Below are 18,768 nucleotides of genomic sequence, written 5' to 3' on the forward strand. Positions count from 1 at the left end.
TGTAGAATTCACATTCTTCCCTCTGCTCAAGGACTTTTGTTGTTGCTGTTGTGACTTTCTAAAAGTAATTCTTTAAAGTCTGTGTCTTATCATGTATTACTATTGCTAGATCAGCTTAGTAGCCAGTTAATGACTAGGCAAAGATTCCTTAAACATCTGTAACCAATATATGTCTCATTTGCCAAGAGGCTTTGCACATGTTTTCCAACATGTTTTCGATCCTCAGCCAGGCAGGTAACAACTCTGCCATAGTCTTCACTTCCTGCTTCCACAGAGCCTCAGGGTCAACCAGAGGTGAGAACTTAAGGTCTGCTCAGGTCTTTCCTGAGCATGTGTACACCCGTGGTCATAGGCACCATTGTACATACAGGCACAATCCACTAAAGTCTAGGAATATGTCAGAACTTTTAAAACCCCCTATGTAGATCTCATTTCCCAGTTTTTCCCACTAGGCTGTTTAGTTAGCTTATTACTTGGCCCAAATTTAGTCATCATCTCAGGATGCTGTGAAATTAAACAATTGCCTGGGTAAGCTCCTAGTCAGGTCATGTAAAGATAGCCTCGTGAATGGGGTCTTCCAGGAAATCACCAGACAGTTTCCCTAAATGACATTTCTCAAGAAGTAAGTTCCAGCCCTTCCTGTGGCTGGCAGATTACTGGCTTTCACCATGATTTAAAACCATTGTGAACTTGAAGAGAGGGAATGGGAATTGGGCAAGTGAAAAATCCCAAAACACTGTGTTCTTAATGAAGAGTCAGCAATTTTCATGAATAAATGTTTCCTGGAATGTTGTAAACTGGTTAATTTACAGTTTTGAAAAAGTTCATTCTAATCATTTAGCCTGTTTTCTCATTCCTTTGTTAGAGAATTTTCAGAGGTCTTTAATCTGTAATTTTTGCACATCTCACCCAATTTGTTAATATTTTGTTAAGAATAGTTTCACCTATGTTTTTGACAGATATTAGTCTGTGGTCTTCTTTTTTGTTTGTTTTTTATATTGTCTCACTGAGTTTTGGTAAGATAGTGCTGGCCTCATAAAATGGGAAGGGTTCTAGCATCTATTTTTTTCAAAGATTTTATTTATTTATTTGAGAGAGAACGAGAGAGAGAATGAGGAGGGGCAGAGGAAGAGGAAGAAACAGACTCCCCACTTAGCAGGGAGCCCAAAAGTCAATTGAATTGACTATTCAATTTGTCTTTTTCATCTTCAGTGAGTTTGGTACTTTGTGGGTTTGAGGGAATTAGTCTATTTCATCTAAGTTGTTGAATGTATGCATATAGTACAGTTTTGTCCGTACTGTCTTTTTAACATCTGCAGGGTATATAGTAATATGATTTCTTTTATTCCAGAGATCAGTAGTTTGTGGTTTCCCTTTTTTTGTCAGTTACCTAGAGATTTATCAACTCTATTTACCTTTTTAAAATCAATTTTTTTTAGGGTAGGGGCACCTGGATGGTGCAGTTAGTTGAGCATCTAGGTTCTTGGTTTCACCTCAGGTCATGATCTCAGGGATGTGAGATCAAGCCCTGTGTTGGGCTTTGCACTCAGCAGGGAGTCTACTTGAGATTCTCTCTCCTTCTCCCTCTGTCCCTCCAATTTGTGCTTGCTCTCTCTCGCAAATAAACAAATCTTCTAAAAAAATTAAATCAATTTTTTAATTCTTAGTTTCATTGATTTCCTTTGTTTTCAAATTCATTGATTTATACTCTTATCTTTATTATTTTTTTTTGTTTGCTCTATATTTATTTTGCTTTTCTTTTCCTAGCTTAAGGTAGAAGTTTATTGATTTGAGACCTTTCTTCTTTTTTTTTTTTAATTTATTTAATTTTATTTTTTATAAACATATATTTTTCCCCCAGGGGTACAGGTCTGTGAATCGCCAGGTTTACACACTTCACTGCATTCACCATAGCACATCCCTCCCCAGTGTCCATAACCCCACCCCCCCTCTCCCAACCCTCCTCCCCCCAGCAACCCTCAGTTTGTTTTGTGAGATTAAGAGTCACTTATGGTTTATCTCCCTCCCAATCCCATCTTGCTTCATTTACTCTTCTCCTACCCCCTTAACCCCCCATGTTGCATCTCCTCTCCCTCATATCAGGGAGATCATATGATAGTTGTCTTTCTCCGATTGACTTATTTCGCTAAGCATGATACCCTCTAGTTCCATCCACGTCGTCGCAAATGGCAAGATTTCATTTCTTTTGATGGCTGCATAGTATTCCATTGTGTATATATACCACATCTTCTTTATCCATTCGTCTGTTGATGGACATCTAGGTTCTTTCCATAGTTTGGCTATTGTAGACATTGCTGCTATAAACATTCGGGTGCACGTGCCCCTTCGGATCATTACATTTGTATCTTTAGGGTAAATACCCAGCAGTGCAATTGCTGGGTCATAGGGTAGTTCTATTTTCAACATTTTGAGGAACCTCCATGCTGTTTTCCAGAGTGGTTGCACCAGCTTGCATTCCCACCAACAGTGTAGGAGGGTTCCTCTTTCTCCGCATCCTCTCCAGCATCTGTCATTTCCTGACTTGTTAATTTTAGCCATTCTGACTGGTGTGAGAGACCTTTCTACTTTTTGAAAATAAACAATTATAGAAATTCCCCACTGAGCACTGCTATAGATGCAGCCCAATTATTTAGATATATTTTAATTTTTGATTAGCTCAAAATATTTTCTAATTTTCCCAAGACTTTCTGCTTTACCTATGGATTATTTATAAGTACAGTTTTTTAAAAAAGATTTATCTCTTAGTTTTAGAGGTGGGGGAGGGGCATAGGGAAAGGGAGAAAGAGTCTTAAGCAGACTCTGCACTGAGTGTGGATTCGGACACAGGGCTCAAACCCAGGAAGACCCTGAGATCACCAAAAGAGTCTAATGCCCAACTGGACTCTGCCACCCAGGTGCCACTAGAAGTAGGTTTTTAATATGATTTCACTCATATGTGGAATTTAAGAAAATGGATGAATATATGGGAGGCAGGAAAAGAGAGAGGAGGAAACAAATTATAAGACTCTTAAGTATAGAGAACAAACTGAGGGTTGATGGAAGGATGAGGGGGATGGGATAGATGGATGATGGGTATTAAGGAGGGCACTTGTTACGATGAGCATATTTATATGTAAATGATGACCCTCTGAACTCTACTCCTGAAGCCAATATTGAACTGTATGTCAACTAATTACAATTTAAATTAAAAAATAAAAAATTTAAAAAAACTTAAATTACTAGACATTTACTGTAAAAAATATACGTTTTTAATTTTCAAGTATTTGGACGTTTTTCTTCTGTCAAGTGTTACTGATTTCTAATTTAATTATTTAATTATATTTTGGTAAGAGAACACACTAGGATTTCAATTCTTTTTAAAAAACATAAAATTTATCATCCAGGATATGGTCTATATTGATAAATGTTCCTTGTGCACCTGGAAAAATGTTTATTCTAACATTGTTGCATGGAGTGCTATATAGTATCAATTCAATCCAGCTGGTTAATAACATTGATCAAGTCTTCTGTGTCTTTATTTGTTTTCTGTCTATTCCTTCTATTAATGAGAGAGGAAATGAAATCTTCAACTATGCTTGTGGATTCATCTATTTCTCTGTTCAGATATGTTATTGCATCATATATTTTGAAGCTCTGTTTTTAGGTGCATACACATAAAGGATTGTTGTATCTTATTGGTAAATTGACCCTTTCATCACTTTATAATTTTCATTCTTTTTCTTTTTTAAAGATTTTATTTATTTGTCAGAGAGAGAGAGAGCACAAGCAGGCAGAGTAGCAGGCAGAGAGAGAAGCAGGCTCCCCTCTGAGCAAGGAGCCCAATATGGGACTGGATCCCAGGACTTTGGGATCACGACCTGAGCCAAAGGCAGCAGCTTAATTGACTGAGCCACCCATTCATTCTTAATACTCCACTAATACTCCTTGCTCTGAACTCTACTTTGTCCAATATTAATTAGTTAATTAATATAGTTACTCCAGAAAGTTCACTTGTACTTTGAATTCTAGGCTTCCCAAATCTGTCTGCAACTATTTACTTTTCACAGTACTCAAATAGCTGTTTCATGCCTTCTGTCTAGGTTTTTAAGACAGTATGTAGTGTGCTTACTCCATCTTATCAATAGTTGAAACTTTTTTTTTTTTAAAGATTTTTATTTACTTATTTGACAGACAGAGATCACAATTAGGCAGAGAGGCAGGAAGAGAGAGAGGAAGGGAAGCAGGCTCCCCACCGAGCAGAGAGCCCAACGCGGGGCTGGATCCCAGGACCCCAGGATCATGACCCAAGCAGAAGGCAGAGGCTTTAACCCACTGAGGCCCCCAGGCACCCGACCTCATGACTGTTCTTTAAAGGTAATTTTAACTTCATAAATTTTAATTTTTAATTAAAACACAAGCGTAGTTTAAAAATCAAATAATAGCACAGTAGTTACAATTTTTATAAAAACTCAGAATTCTCTTTTACCTATGTACACCCTATCTCCAATTCCCAATCCTCAGAAACAATTCCCTTAAATAAATTATAGTTTTACTCATTTACCTCCATGTTTCTAAATAGCTTTTAGTACTACTACTTCTTGATTTTTAACCTTTACATACTATGTATTGATTCTTCCTATAGAAGATGTTTATTCTCTTATATCACTAATACCTCATCACCTTTTCATTTTCCTGATAGTTATAACACAATTCTTGTGTAATCAATATTCAGTGGATTACCATTTATAGGTGTTACATTGTACACTATGATTACATTTTCTTTCTTGTACAAGACTTTTTGGTCTGTCCTAGAGTTAACAACTCTTTCCTTTTTTGCTTTTCTTTGTATTCTATCACTAATTAATTCCCAAACTTTTCCATAGCTATAAAAATTCTCAGTACAGTCAAAATCCATCTTCTGAAACAATCTAGGTTGACTACTATGGGACTGCTCCACAGCTGTCATCCCAGAGCTTCCCTTTCTAATTTGAGAATTCTTTTTCCCTCTATTCTGGGTTAGAACTCCAGTTTCCTGCAACCTTGATATTCCTCTGTCTGAATTTTCTCTTATTTGATGAAGCATATCTTCCAGTAGCATTCTGAGAAAGTGTGCATTTGAAGCTAATGTTTTAGGTCCCCCCCCCCTTTTAAGATTTATTTACTTATTTGTCAGAGAAGGGGGTGGAGAGAGAAAGAGAGCATGAACAAGGGAGCCGTAAGCGGAGGGAGAAGCCAGTTCCCCACTGAGCAAGGAGCCTGATGTGGGACTCGATCCCAGGACTCTGGGATCATGACCTGAGCTGAAGGCAGATGCTTAACTGACTGAGCCACCCTGTGTCCCTAATGTTTTAGGTCCTTTGCATAGTGAAAGCTTTATTCTATCTTACAGCTTATTGATCATTTGAATTGTACAGAATTTAAATTGTAAGTCAAAGATTTGAAGATAATTTAAAACTGTCTTCTAGCTTCTAATGTTGCTTTTTAAGGAGTCTCTCAATTGTGATTCCATGTTTTTTGTAATGAGACCTGTTTTTCTTCTCTCTGGAACATTCCAGGGCTTTTTTTTTTTTTTTTCTTAAGATTTTTATTTATTTGACACATCACAAGTAGGCAGAGAGGCAGGCAGAGAGAGAGAGGAGGAGGGGGCAGGCTCCCTGCTGAGCAGAGAGCCCGATGTGAGGCTCGATCCCAGGATCTGGGATCATGACCTGAGCGGAAGGCAGAGGCTTTAACCACTGAGCCACTTAGGCGCCCCCAGGGCTTTTTCTTTATCTCAGGTACTTAGAAATTGCACAGTGTGGTGCTTTGTAGCTTTTCTCCCTTCACTGGTGCTTGGGTGGGCCTCCTTAACCAGGAAATTATGCCCTTCAATTCTGAGCATTTTTCTTGAATTATTTCTTTGATAGATTTAAGTTCTTCCATATTTTTTCTTCTATATTTTCAAGTTCTATATTTTCTGTGGTCTTTTCCTGTAAATCTCCTTTTTATCAGAGGTTGCTTCTTGCATACTGATCTTTAAATTTTCCCTCTGTTTTTTTTTTTTTTTAATTTTGTTTTGTTTTGACTGAGGAAATTTCAATTTTATCTTCTGAGCCCATTTAAATTCTACATTTAAAATATGCTATCATGTTAATGCCTGAAAACTTCTTAAAATAAATCTGTTCTTATTTCATGGAGGAAGTATCTTACCCTCTATGGATAATGGGTTGGCTAACTAAGCCCACACAGGAAATTTGGTCCATATCTTGTTTTTATACAGCCTACAAAGTAGGAATGGTAATCACATTTTCAGAGGGTTAAAGAAAAAATAAAGAAGAATATGGGTGCAGACTATACATGGCCCAAAACCCCTAAAATAAGTATTGTACACCCCTTTACAGAAAAAGTTTGACCAACCTCTGCTCTATTGCACTGTTTGTTTTCTACAAGTTCTTCCACCCTGTTTTTGTTTTGTTGGTATAATTTTGTTGTTGTTTTGATCTGTATTTTTCATGTTACAGATTTCTTTTGATTATATGGTGATCACTCTTTACACTTATGTAAGAGTAAAGTTTTAAAATGTTGATAGCTCTGCCTACACAGATGTGGCTTACATACAGGGAAGCTTTGCCAGAGTAAGGTACTTTGGTAGGAACAGGACCGTTTTGCTACTATCTTTAGTATCTTTAGGTCTTTACTCATGAGGTCATTAACATCCCTAGATAGGAATACTGTACTTTCCTGCCTCAGAGACATAATATTGATTATAAGTCTATTCAGAGCTGAGAAGAAAAGGGGAGTAGAGTTCTCACATTCCATAAACAGACTTTCCTTAACCCCCATCTTTAATACATCCTTAGCTATACCTGGAGTTGAAGAATATGTAAACTCTCTAATAAAATCTCTCCACAGTAAATTTGAGTGGGGGAGGGGGGGTTGTCTACTTATAGTTACTTGCAATCAATTCTTTTGTGATAATCCTACTTTAAATGATACTTTAGAGTGCCCCCATGTCCTAAGCTTTTCCATGCCTGAATCTGAAGAATTTTGTTGGCTTTCACAACAGTTTTCTTTGCCTGCTAAGTCACTCAATCATTCACCTGTTCTCTCGTGTTCAAAATTTGCTGACATCTCAGCCGTTAGTGTCCCCTCTCCCACTCTTTTTAACTTTGTAGTTTTGGCAATTTTATCATTTTTTATTCCTTTAGCTTCGTGGAATTTTGAGTGGGGTGAAGATTAATACAAATGTATGGTTTTTCTAGAGATTTAAAACAATCTAAATTTTATATGACATTTTATTGATATTATTTTAAAGTAACTCATAGGTTCTAAGGCATCAGACCACAAAATTAGTCAGGATAGGAAGATAGATAGTGCAAATATTATAGACCAGTATTGAAAATTAATGGAAAGTTGGGGTGCCACTCTATTTTTTATTCCATTTTGGTTTATGTTTAAATGTTCTATAGTAGAAAGGCATTTAAGTTATCAAAACAGTTCAGAGAAAAGAATTTCACCTTTTCTTTTTCCCATTGTTTTCATTCTGCCTTGTTCAAATGAATTATGTCCACTTGAGACAAAGATTATACTTTCAGTAAAGCAGACCCGTTAGGAAACTCATAGTGCAGTTGTAACCTGGTCACAAAACCATCTGGTACATTCCTAAAGGCTGTTATTACATTTCATGGACTTATATTACTTCAAATACTCTAACAGTCCCATGTGGGCTTAAAAAAAAGATTAAAAAAAAAACCAACTCAATTTGTTTCTGCTTACTTTAGACCTTCTAGACTTATCCCTTAAAAGAAGAGTGCCTGATTATAAGTACCTTTTAGGTCAACCAATACATATTATGAGTTTTATCAAGTGATGTAAAACATTTACTTGATTTTTAAATGAGTATTTCTTTGAAATAAAAAGTTGCTACTTGTTGATACTGTTTCCCTGAAAATCAATACAATGACAGTTGGGCTATCAATTTTTAAATTAATAATAAAATATGAAAACTACAGTATTATATATCAAATGTTACAAACACGTTTTTAATGAAATTCTAGAAAACTATGTTTTGAAGCTCTAGACGCTCTCTGATTAACATGGTATAGTGGGGAAAGCATCAAACCCACCACCATTTTTCATGAATTCAACAAGTATTTATTGAGCATCCAAGCCCCAAGCTGAGGTATAATTGGTTGCTGAGAATGTAAAATACATGTTTAGGGAAGGAGACAGACATATAAACACGTTATTACAATACAATGAGATATATGTGTAAGAGAGAGAATGTATAAACTACTATAGGTCTCCTAAGGAGTAAATAAGTAGTTGGAAAAGTAAAAAGAAATCTTCATAAAGGACACGACCTTCAACTAGGTTTTGATTGGTAAACTTGCCAAATTAATTGTCTGATAGCTTGTATGCCAAAGCAGAAAGTAGTAAAAGGATATGGTATGTTTAACAGTAAGATGTTTCATGCTTAACAGTGAGAGCTTTAGAGGATAAAGGTAGGGTCTAAGGATGAAAAAGCAGGTCTTGAAATTTTAAAAGTAGGTGGGGCCAAGATATAAAGGCCCATTTAGTAGTTATATGCTCTTAGATAAGTAATTTCATCTTTTACAATCTGTTTAATATATGTAGAAAATGTTTATAAATGACAAAGTAGGATACAAATATATTTTTGCTTCGGGACGCCTGGGTGGCTTCGTCAGGTGACTGTCTGCCTTTGGCTCAAGTCATGATCCCAGGGTCCTGGGACTGACTCCCATATTGGGCTCCCTGCTCAGGTCTCCCTGTTCAGCGGGAAGCCTGCTTCTTCCTCTCCCTCTGTCTGCCACTACCCCTGCTTGTGCTCTCTCTCTCTCTTTCTGTGTCAAATAAATAAATACAATCTTAAAAATATTTACTGTCCTGAAATTAAGTACAGTGACTAAAAGTCAAGAATTTTAAATAATATTCAGGCTCCCCTAGAAACTATTTGCTGAATATTAAAATAAAAAAACAAGAACACAAAACAGGTCATCAACAGGGAGGCACCAAGTAAGCAGTGAAATGCTTCAAGAACAATTTAGAGGGTGCCTGGGTGGCTCAGTGGGTTAAGCCTCTGCCTTCGGCTCGGGTCATGATCTCAGGGTCCTGCGATCGAGTCCCGAGTCTGGCTCTCCGCTCAGCGGGAAGCCTGCTTGCCTCTCTGCCTACTTGTGATCTCTCTCTCTGTGTCAAATAAATAAATAAATAAAATCTTTTTTAAAAAAAGAACAATTTATAGTGCAACTTGATGCTCAGTACCAATGAAATTTCTAGGCAGAGAAGGGCAGCAGCTTAACATATCAGTAGATTAACCACAGAACAGAATCATTCAATTTGAAGGGAAACACCTGCAGGATATCATTTTTAAATGATGGGGAAGGGAGTGGGTGATGTGTTCTGGGACTTAAATCCAGCTGTTGTAGTCCTATGTCATTAGCTATCTGTAAATCTGAACTCAAACGTGATCTAATATGTTTATGTGTAAATAGGCTAATGTGAGTGAAAAAGACAAAAATTTAAATTCTGGATTTGGTTAGGTCAGATTACAGTTAGGTATGGGTCTTTTGGCTGAATTGAAAATATGTCAAATGGTCATGTTTTCATGAATTTATTCTTAACCTGTGTTCTTTTATTTTGATTATATGAGTGCCTTACAGCCTCACAGGAAAAAAATTATTACATGGTCTTAACTAATTACAATTTCACGAATAGAGAATATAAAATATTAGATTATTAAAAGTCTAAGGATTCAAGTTTTATAAATTAAATGCTATGTTCTACAACATGAAAATTATGTTAGAAAATGGTGATTTAATAACTAATTCCACAAAACACAAATCTTAATGGGCCAGAATCCTTAGGAAAATAAGTATTATAATTAAATGTTATTATTAGTGGCATTAATACTTCAGCTTTTCAAACTTTTTTTTTAATTTATTTTTTAAAATATTTATTTATTTGAGACTATGAGAGAGAGAGTGTGTGTGCACAGAGGGAGGGACTAAGGTGGGGGAGAATCTCAAACTGACTTCTCACTGAGCACAGAGCCTTAAGTAGGGCTTGACCTCACAATCCTGAGATCATGACCTGAGCTGAAACCAAGAGTCAGATCTTCAATGAACTGAGCCACCCAGGTGCCCCCAAAAGCATGGTTTCTTTTAACTTCTCTTAAATGGTTTGCTTTATATGCATAAAATCATTATCTAATTTCTGATGTTCAAAGGATAAAATTTTTATTGTTTGTGAACTTTTTTTTTTAAAGATTTTATTTATTTATTTGACAAACAGAGATCACAAGTAGACAGAGAGGCAGGCAGAGAGAGAGGGAGGAAGCAGGCTCCCTGCTGAGCAGAGAGCCCGATGCGGGGCTCAATCTCAGGACCCTGAGATCATGACCTGAGTCGAAGGCAGAGGCTTAATCCACTGAGCCACCCAGGTGCCCCTGTTGTGAACTTCTATAAACATTTACTAAGTACCTCTTCTGTGTGACATTCATTGATCAATCATAAATCTTCTTTGAACTTTAGCAAATTTTGATGTTTTAAGGTTTCATTTATTCCACTGATTCTTTTCAGCTTTCACTTGTGACAGCTATCAGTAAAAATATATCAGTTCCTAAGGTTCTAGTAAAAGAAAATGCTATCAAATTTATTCTAAGGAGCAACATAACTATCTTTTCTATAGCCCTACCACAGATAATATTACAGTAACATTATGTTAAATTTCACTTACCTACCTAGGGCCTGGTTTAAGGCCCTATATGCTTGAATATCATACCACTGACGACCAGGTAAAAGACCTCTCAATTTTGAGTGTTGATCATTGTATTGTCGCTTTAGTTCGACCTAATAATTTAAAAAATATTAAAAATATAGTAAATAAATCAAGGCTCATTTAAAAAATCATATTAACTCCTAATATTCTGAACATCACTTTATTAAGTTAGAGAGATTTCTTTTCAGTATATCAGTACTAAATTTTATTCAGTTCCTTTAAAATATGTCTATTCAGGGATGCCTGGGTGGCTCAGTTGGTTAAGCGTCTGCCTTCAGATCAAGTCATGATCCCAGAATCCTGGGATCAAGTCCCACAACAGTCTTCCTGCTCAGTGGGGAGTCTGTTTCTCCCTCTGCTGCCACCCCCCCTGAGTCTGCTCTCTTTCTCTGATGAATAATTAAATCTTTAAAAAATAAGTGAAAATTTGAAAAAAGAAAACATATCTATTCATACTTACTTTCCCTGAATTCTTCCATGCAACTAATTAGCTGTTTAAGTCAAAAGTTTTATTGAGAAATAATTTACATAGAATAAAATTCACACATTTTCAATGTATATATAGATAAATCTTGACAATTGTTTTGTCATGTAACCACTGCCATAACCATGATATATTTTCAGTACCCACTAAATCTCCTTTCTATTCCTTTTCAGTCTCTCCTTTCCTGCTAACGTTGTCAACCAATAATCTGCTGTTTTGCCTTTTCTAGAATTCCTTGTAAATGTTATTACACAGTATGTTATCATTTGTCTTTTTCATTTAGCATAATGATTTTGAAATTCATTCATGTTGAAACATACATCAGAAGTTATTTTTTAATGTTTATTCAGACTGATAATCTCTGTTTTTTAATTGGGATGTTTAGACCATTCACATTTAATGTAAATATTGTTATGATTTGGGTTTAGATCTACACCAGCAGAATACACATTCTTCTCAAGTGCACATGGAATATTCTCCAGGATGGATTCTATGTTGGCCACAAAATATGTCTTAAGAAATTTAAGAAGATTGAAATCATATAATGCATCTTTTCCAACAATGGTATGAAATTAGAAATAAATAACATGAGGAAAACTGGAATATTCACAACTATGTGGAAATAAATAACACAACTGAATAATCAATGGATCAGAGAAGAAATCAGAAGAGAACTCAAAAAGTATCTTTTTTTTTTTTAAGATTTTATTTATTTATTTGACAGCGATCACAAGCAGGCAGAGAGGCAGGTGGGTGGTGGGGCGGGGGTCGGGGGGAGAAGCAGGCTTCCCAAAGAGCAGAGAGCCGGATGCAGGGCTCGATCCCAGGGTCCTGAGATCATGACCTGAGCCGAAGGCAGAGGCTTAACCCACTGAGCCTCCCAGGCACCCCAAAAAGTATCTTGATACAAATGAAAAGGGAAACACAACAAACCAAAAATATCAGATGCAGAAAAAGCAGTTCTAAAAGAAAAGTTTATAGTGATAAACATCTATAACAAGAAAAAAACAAAAGATCTCAGAAAAACAACTTAGCTTTCCATTTTAAGAAACTAGAAAAAGAACAAACTAATCTTAAACTTAGCTTAAGGAAGGAAACTAAGATGAGAGCAAAAATAAAATTAAGGCTAGAAAACAATGGAAAAAAATCATTGAAACTAAGAGTTGTTTTTTTTTTAAACATAAAACTGATAAATTTTTTGCTAACTAAGCAAAAGAAAGGGTCAAAAAGTGATAAGTGAGAGTACATTACATCTGATACTACAGAAATACAGAGGATCATAAGAGACCACTGTGAACAATTATATGCCTGGATAAATTCCTACAAATATACAACCTACAAAGATTAAATCATGAAGAGATAAAAAATCTGAACAGATCTGTAACAAGAAAAATGAAGCAGTAATAAAAAATCTGAACAAAAACAATCCCAGGGCCGGTTGGCTTCACTGATGAATTCTATTGAGCATTCAAGATAGAATTAAGAATGTTCCTTCTCAAATGCTTCCAAAATACTGAAGAGAAGGGAAAACTTCCAAAATCATTTTAAGAGGTCAGCACTACTCACATACCAAAGCCAGATAAGGATGCTACAATAAGAGAAAATTATAGGCCTATACCCCTATATGATAAACATTGTTACAAAAATCCTCAACAAAATATCAGCAAACAATTCAACAGCACAATAAGAGAATCAAACACATGATCAAGTGGGATGCAAGACTGGTTGACTATACAAGTCAACAAATATGATACACCACATTAATAGAAGGGAGAATAAATACCTTATAATCATCTCGATAGATGCAAAAAAAGCATCTGAGAAGATTCAACATCCTTTCATGATCAAATATAAAAGGAATGTAGCTCAACATAATAAAGGCCATATATAATAAGCCCACAGTTAATATCATACTCAGTGGTGAAGAGTTGAAAACTTTTCTTCTAGTATCAGGAACAGGACAAAGGTGTCCACTCTAACCATTTCTATTCAACAAAGTACTGAAAAGTCCTAGCCAGAACAATTATGTAAGAAATAAAAGGTATCCAAATCAGAAAGGAAGAAGTAAAACTATCTTTGTTTGCATATGTAGAAAACCCTATAGACTCTACCAAAACACTGTCCGCACTAATCAACTTTAGCAAAGTTGGAGGATATAAAACCAACATAAAAAAATCGGTTGTAAAAATAAAAAATTAAAATAAAAAAAATCAGTTGTATTTCCATACACTAACAATAAACTACCCAAAAAATAAAAAGAAAAAATTAAAAAAAAGAAATTAGGAAAACAGTCTTATTTACAATAGCATCAAAACGAATAAAATACTTTGGGATAAATTAAGCAAAGGGCACAAAAGATCTTTACACTGAAAACTGTAAGACACTGGCGAAAGAAATTGAAGAAACACAAATAAATGGAAAGATCCTGTGCTTATGCACTAGAATAATTAGCATTGTTAAGATGTCCTTACTACCCAAAGTGATCTACAGATTCAATGCAATCCCCCATCAAAGTCCAAGAGGCATCTTTTATACAACTAGATGAATGATAACTGGCTGGTAACCCACATGAAAAGAGGCGTAACTTTACTAGTAAATGAAGAAATGCAAATTTAATAATTCCACTGCTTTTATCTGCAGAATACTGACAAATATTTACCAAAAGTATTTATATTTTCCTACAAGTACTAATAGAATAATATGTACAAGAATATTCACTGCATCTCTGCATTGAAGACAAATAACAACCTATCAAGTGGATTAATTAAATATGTTATATTAATTTATTCTGAGATAAATATTGGATTATTAAAAGAAATATTTAAACATTTTGACATGGAAATTTAACCAAAATATATTTTGTAAATGAAAATCACACCCACACAGAACCAGGTATCAAATTTTTAAAAAGGACTACAATTTAGATCAATGTCAATTCTAAAGGAACCCCCAAAAAGACTTAAAACCAAAATTCTGACACAAACCACAGGGGAGAGAGTTCAAAGACTATATTCTTTGAGCTTTTCTCATATCTCCCCTAAAAAACTGTCAAGTCATGCTCATATAAATTCAAGATGACTAACTGAACTACCTACAAAAAACAAAAATCAATATTTTTCAGAGAATAATGGAGTCCAGAATCTCTGTAATGTACCATCTACAATATCCAGTGCACAATAAAAATTACTAAAAAGTGTGATCCATAATTAAAGAAAAAAGAAAAAAAAAAAAGACAGTCAACAGAAACCAATCTAGCAAGGGCCCAGCTGTTAGAATTAGCCAAGACTTTCTTGTAGCTGTTACAGATATATTTAAATAACTTGGAAACATACAGTTCAATGCATAAACTTTAGGGAATCTCAGTAGGGAAGCAGAAACTATAAAAAAAGACCCAAATGTAAATTTTACACCTGAAAAATACAGTAACTGAAATAAAAATCCATTGGATGGGTTTAACAGCATTAGGGAGAAGATGGAAGAACTGGTAAGTCTTAAAACAGATCCACAGAACCCATGAAAAACATAAACTAGAGCAAAATAACTTCATGCACACCAAAAACATAGGTGTGAAAGAATCAAAGCATATGAAAGCACTCAGTGATGATCTAAACAAACTTAAAATTCAGAGCTAAATAGTACTAATGCATGTGAGACAATATTTACTGCCTCAAAGGCTCCATTATTACAGGACATCAAGAATCTTTTACTTTTCCAAGTGACTGAATCTACATTCATTTTTCTATCTAGGTACTAACACAAAGTACTAACACACAGAAACTGTGTTAAACTTCTTTGCTCAAAAGAAATCACAATAAATTCACAAATAAATTCACATAAATTTCCTTTAAGGCTATGCTTTAAAAATATATACAATAAATAATAGGCATCATAGGAAATATTAGATAATAGCATGTAAAAATTTCTCATAATTTGGAGATAAATATTATAATATGTAGAGATTAAAAGAGAATATGCTTTAAAAATTCTATCCACTGGGAAAAATAAACATTTCCTACCTATCTCTCAAAATGTAAGTTGTTTTTCTATATTTTATATCCTGTATATTCCCCTCTGTATTCTATAGAATATATCCTATATTCTATACCCTCTAATCCCCACCAAACTGTAGCATCTATCTTTTGTCAGTCACAATAGCTTAAGAGTTTTCAAGTTTTCCTACACCCTGTTTCAGACAAATACTTTAAAATGATCACTCCACCTATGGTAACAGTTATTCTAGGATTTATTAGTTATAAATGAAGTAGAGATAATGTAGTAACTATTAGATGAAATAAACAAAATTATCTCCTCTTGGTCTTTTAGTTTTCATTAAAACGAACTAATTTTTATGTACGACAACATGAATTCAATTTCTTATAAATTCTCAAATACTTTTTATAATGCAAATTGTAAATAGAGCCAGTATTTTACCTAGGAAAATTTTTTTAGATGAAAAGAAAAAAACGAGAAACTTTTGAAAGTAAATATTCATACCGGTTAACATTAAAATATTTTTTATTATATAAAGAAACAGACTTTTAAAGATGAATAAAAAGTAAAAGTTTTCTTGGGGGAACATATTTAGTTAGGTAAAGCAAAACTAAGGTTTTAGAAAAAGTAGGAAGCTAGTATACCTCATTTTAATGACATCAGAATCTATTTCATCATACACTGAGGGATTATCAGGCACAAAAATCAATGCCCAATTTAAAATGACATAAAGCATATGTGAAAAAGCCAGTTTCTCCTGCCAGCAAATAGCCTAAATGTTAAGCAAACCAAAGGCTGGAAGGGATTAGTTGAAATGTCAAAAGACAACCTTTTACTTTTACCTGCTCATCCTTATAAACACATTCTCATCCCTCAGGCATGTTTTCCAAACAAACAGTTTCAATGTGCAGCAGCAAAAGGCCCAAGGCAAGCTCTGCCATCTTGTAACTGTCAAAGAGATTAGTCTTTGATCTATTTGGGAGGTCATGTCCACATTCACATTAGCAATACAGTCTAACAACATTATACCTGTTGACCAATCTTTCTTTAGTGCCTCATGAGACAGACGTTTTATATTATGGAAGTTAACTGTGAATGTTTTTTCTGAGTTTTGACAGAAAGTAAACACCATAAACTAAGCTCAACTGTGGTTTGGAAAAATGATCTTGTAGACCAGATAACATTACTTTTCAAATACATTTTACAAGGCTTTCCCAAAATAGAAAGCCATATTTAATTGTATACTCTAGAAGGAGTTCAAACCATTTGGTCCCCACCCCCATAAATTAGAGTATGTGTAATTTTGGAGGGATATGTGAACAGCAGAAAGAAATCAAACTATTTTATCAAAGGTTGCAAACTGAGGGCCCAAAGTTCTATTTTCTGTGGTCCCCTTACTGTAGCTTAAAATAATTTGAGCTATTTGCCAACCCTCAACTAGTTCGCTCATTTAAATAATCTGTTTAACTCTTAGCGGCTTGAGTTTGCAACCCATTGGTTCAGATGCTACACTGATTCACAAAACATTTTTTTTTTAAGATTTTATTTATTTGTTTGACAGAGATCACAAGTAGGCAGAGAGGCAGGCAGAGAGAGGGGAGAGGGAGAAGCAGGCTCCCTGCTGAGCAGAGAGCCCAACGATGCAGGGCTCAATCCCAGGACCCTGGGATCATGACCAGAGCCTAAGGCAGAGGCTTTAACCCACTGAGCCACCTAGGTGCCCCACAAAACATTTTTTTTCATAATGAGTTCAAGTTCACACAAAATGAAAAAACACTCTTAATATCATAGTTTCTAGACAACTAAATTTGATGCTTCTGCATCAAAAGCTAACCTGACATAAGTAGAGATGAGATCCTGAACACCAAAGACAGATAAATCAAGACTGAGGTGGTACTTAACAGAATTATGTAAAAATACCCATATAGCTTTCAAGCAGAAGTTATATGGTTTTGGATTCTGATTTTACTATTACATTATAATATACTTGAGATCAAACAGTAAGTTCCTTAAGTCCTTCAATAACTCAGTTTTACTGGAGACAGTATAGGTAGTACACTAGTAATGGGCACAGTATATATTAAAATAACCACAAGGATTATACTGTATATGTCAACAAGAAATTTAACTCACAGTTTTGAATATTAGATTATTTCTTCAATTTAGTCAAACCCAGCAGTGTTGACCATTAGTAGCTCTGTACAAGAGTAGCCTTTTATAAGTAGCTTCCGAAGAAATAAGTGGTATGATAAATATGAGCTAGAACTATAAATGTATCTCTTCATTTTTACTGCCTCATATGAAAGACAGGGGAATTTATCCCAAATCATACAAATATGTATTATGATTTTAGTAATAAATGCCTTTCTAAAAGCAATCAATGTAGACAAAATGTACATTTTCGCCTTATATGTAAGCTTTACAACAGAAGTTCAAGCTTTGAAACAAGACTAAGAACATATACTCAGCTAAACTTATTTATTAAAAATGTTTTAAAACTTTGCTTCAGAAAAATAAGCACATTTGTCTAGCAAACACTCAAGAAGAATAGTTTTATCTTTCACCAAGGTATAGAATCTAAAACATAAACATTTACAGCAAGCCAAATCTGGAAGACAGAGACTGCACTAGAGACATTTATTGCTCTATATCATCACAGTATAAACACTTTTATCAGAGTATCACAATATAAATTCCAATGGTTAGAGTTCTAAACTCAGCATAAGATCTTGTATGTAAAATAATTTAGCCAGATAAAAGGAATATAGCTGGTTTTATTTCATCTGGCATATTTTCAAGATTTCTAAACACCAAGTTAACCAAATATAGTATATATATTTTCTTAAATGGGGAAAAATGGGTTTCTGCCAAGACTTAAGCAGCCAGGCTCCCTTTTAAAGTTTAAAACAAAACACATACACACACACACACACACACACACACACAGGAGATGGTTTTCAATTATTACTTACTTTTCTTGTTACATTAGGAACTGACCACAATAATCTACCAGAAATAATAATCAGGACATAGTAACAGACATAGTAACAGTAACATAATTTATTTCACATATGTTTTAAGGCTGCTTTGGGTAACATATTTCCTACAGAGAAAATCTGTATTAAACTCTGTTATAAATTGTCATTGCTGAAAAAAATAGCCTAGAAATTTCAAATATAAGAAAAAAAATACATTTTCATCAAACCTGGCATCTCTTATTCTCAGTATATTCAACATACTTTACCTTAATTGGTTATAATAATTTAGCTACTATCCAGAATAGTTTATTGGTAACTCAGTAACATTTAAATAATCCTGAGGGTGCCTGGGTGACTCAGTCTGTTAAGCATCTGCCTTCGGCTCAGGTCATTAACCCAGGATCCTGGGATGGAGCCCCACGTTAGCTCTCTGCTCAGTAGGAAGTCTGCTTCTCCCTCTTCTTCAGCCCCTCCCCGCTGCTCATACACTCTCTCTCTCTTAAGTAAATAAAATCTTAAAAAAAAATCCTAAATAAA

At 34.8% G+C, this 18,768-nt stretch overlaps 1 protein-coding gene across 1 annotated transcript in view; it reads right to left on the minus strand.

Moving 5' to 3' along the window:
• The window catches only part of BRIP1 (BRCA1 interacting protein C-terminal helicase 1), a 179,660-nt gene that overhangs the window by 18,332 nt on the left and 142,560 nt on the right, over positions 1 to 18,768 (minus strand). The window contains exon 17 of the mRNA XM_032871881.1: positions 10,738 to 10,850. Within this exon, the coding sequence (XP_032727772.1) occupies positions 10,738 to 10,850 (113 nt within the window). The remainder of the gene's footprint in view (positions 1 to 10,737; positions 10,851 to 18,768) is intronic.

This window comes from Lontra canadensis, unplaced genomic scaffold, assembly GCF_010015895.1.
Source record: "Lontra canadensis isolate GAN:19392208 unplaced genomic scaffold, GSC_riverotter_1.0 scaffold43, whole genome shotgun sequence".
In the NCBI taxonomy this organism is placed as follows: domain Eukaryota; kingdom Metazoa; phylum Chordata; class Mammalia; order Carnivora; family Mustelidae; genus Lontra; species Lontra canadensis.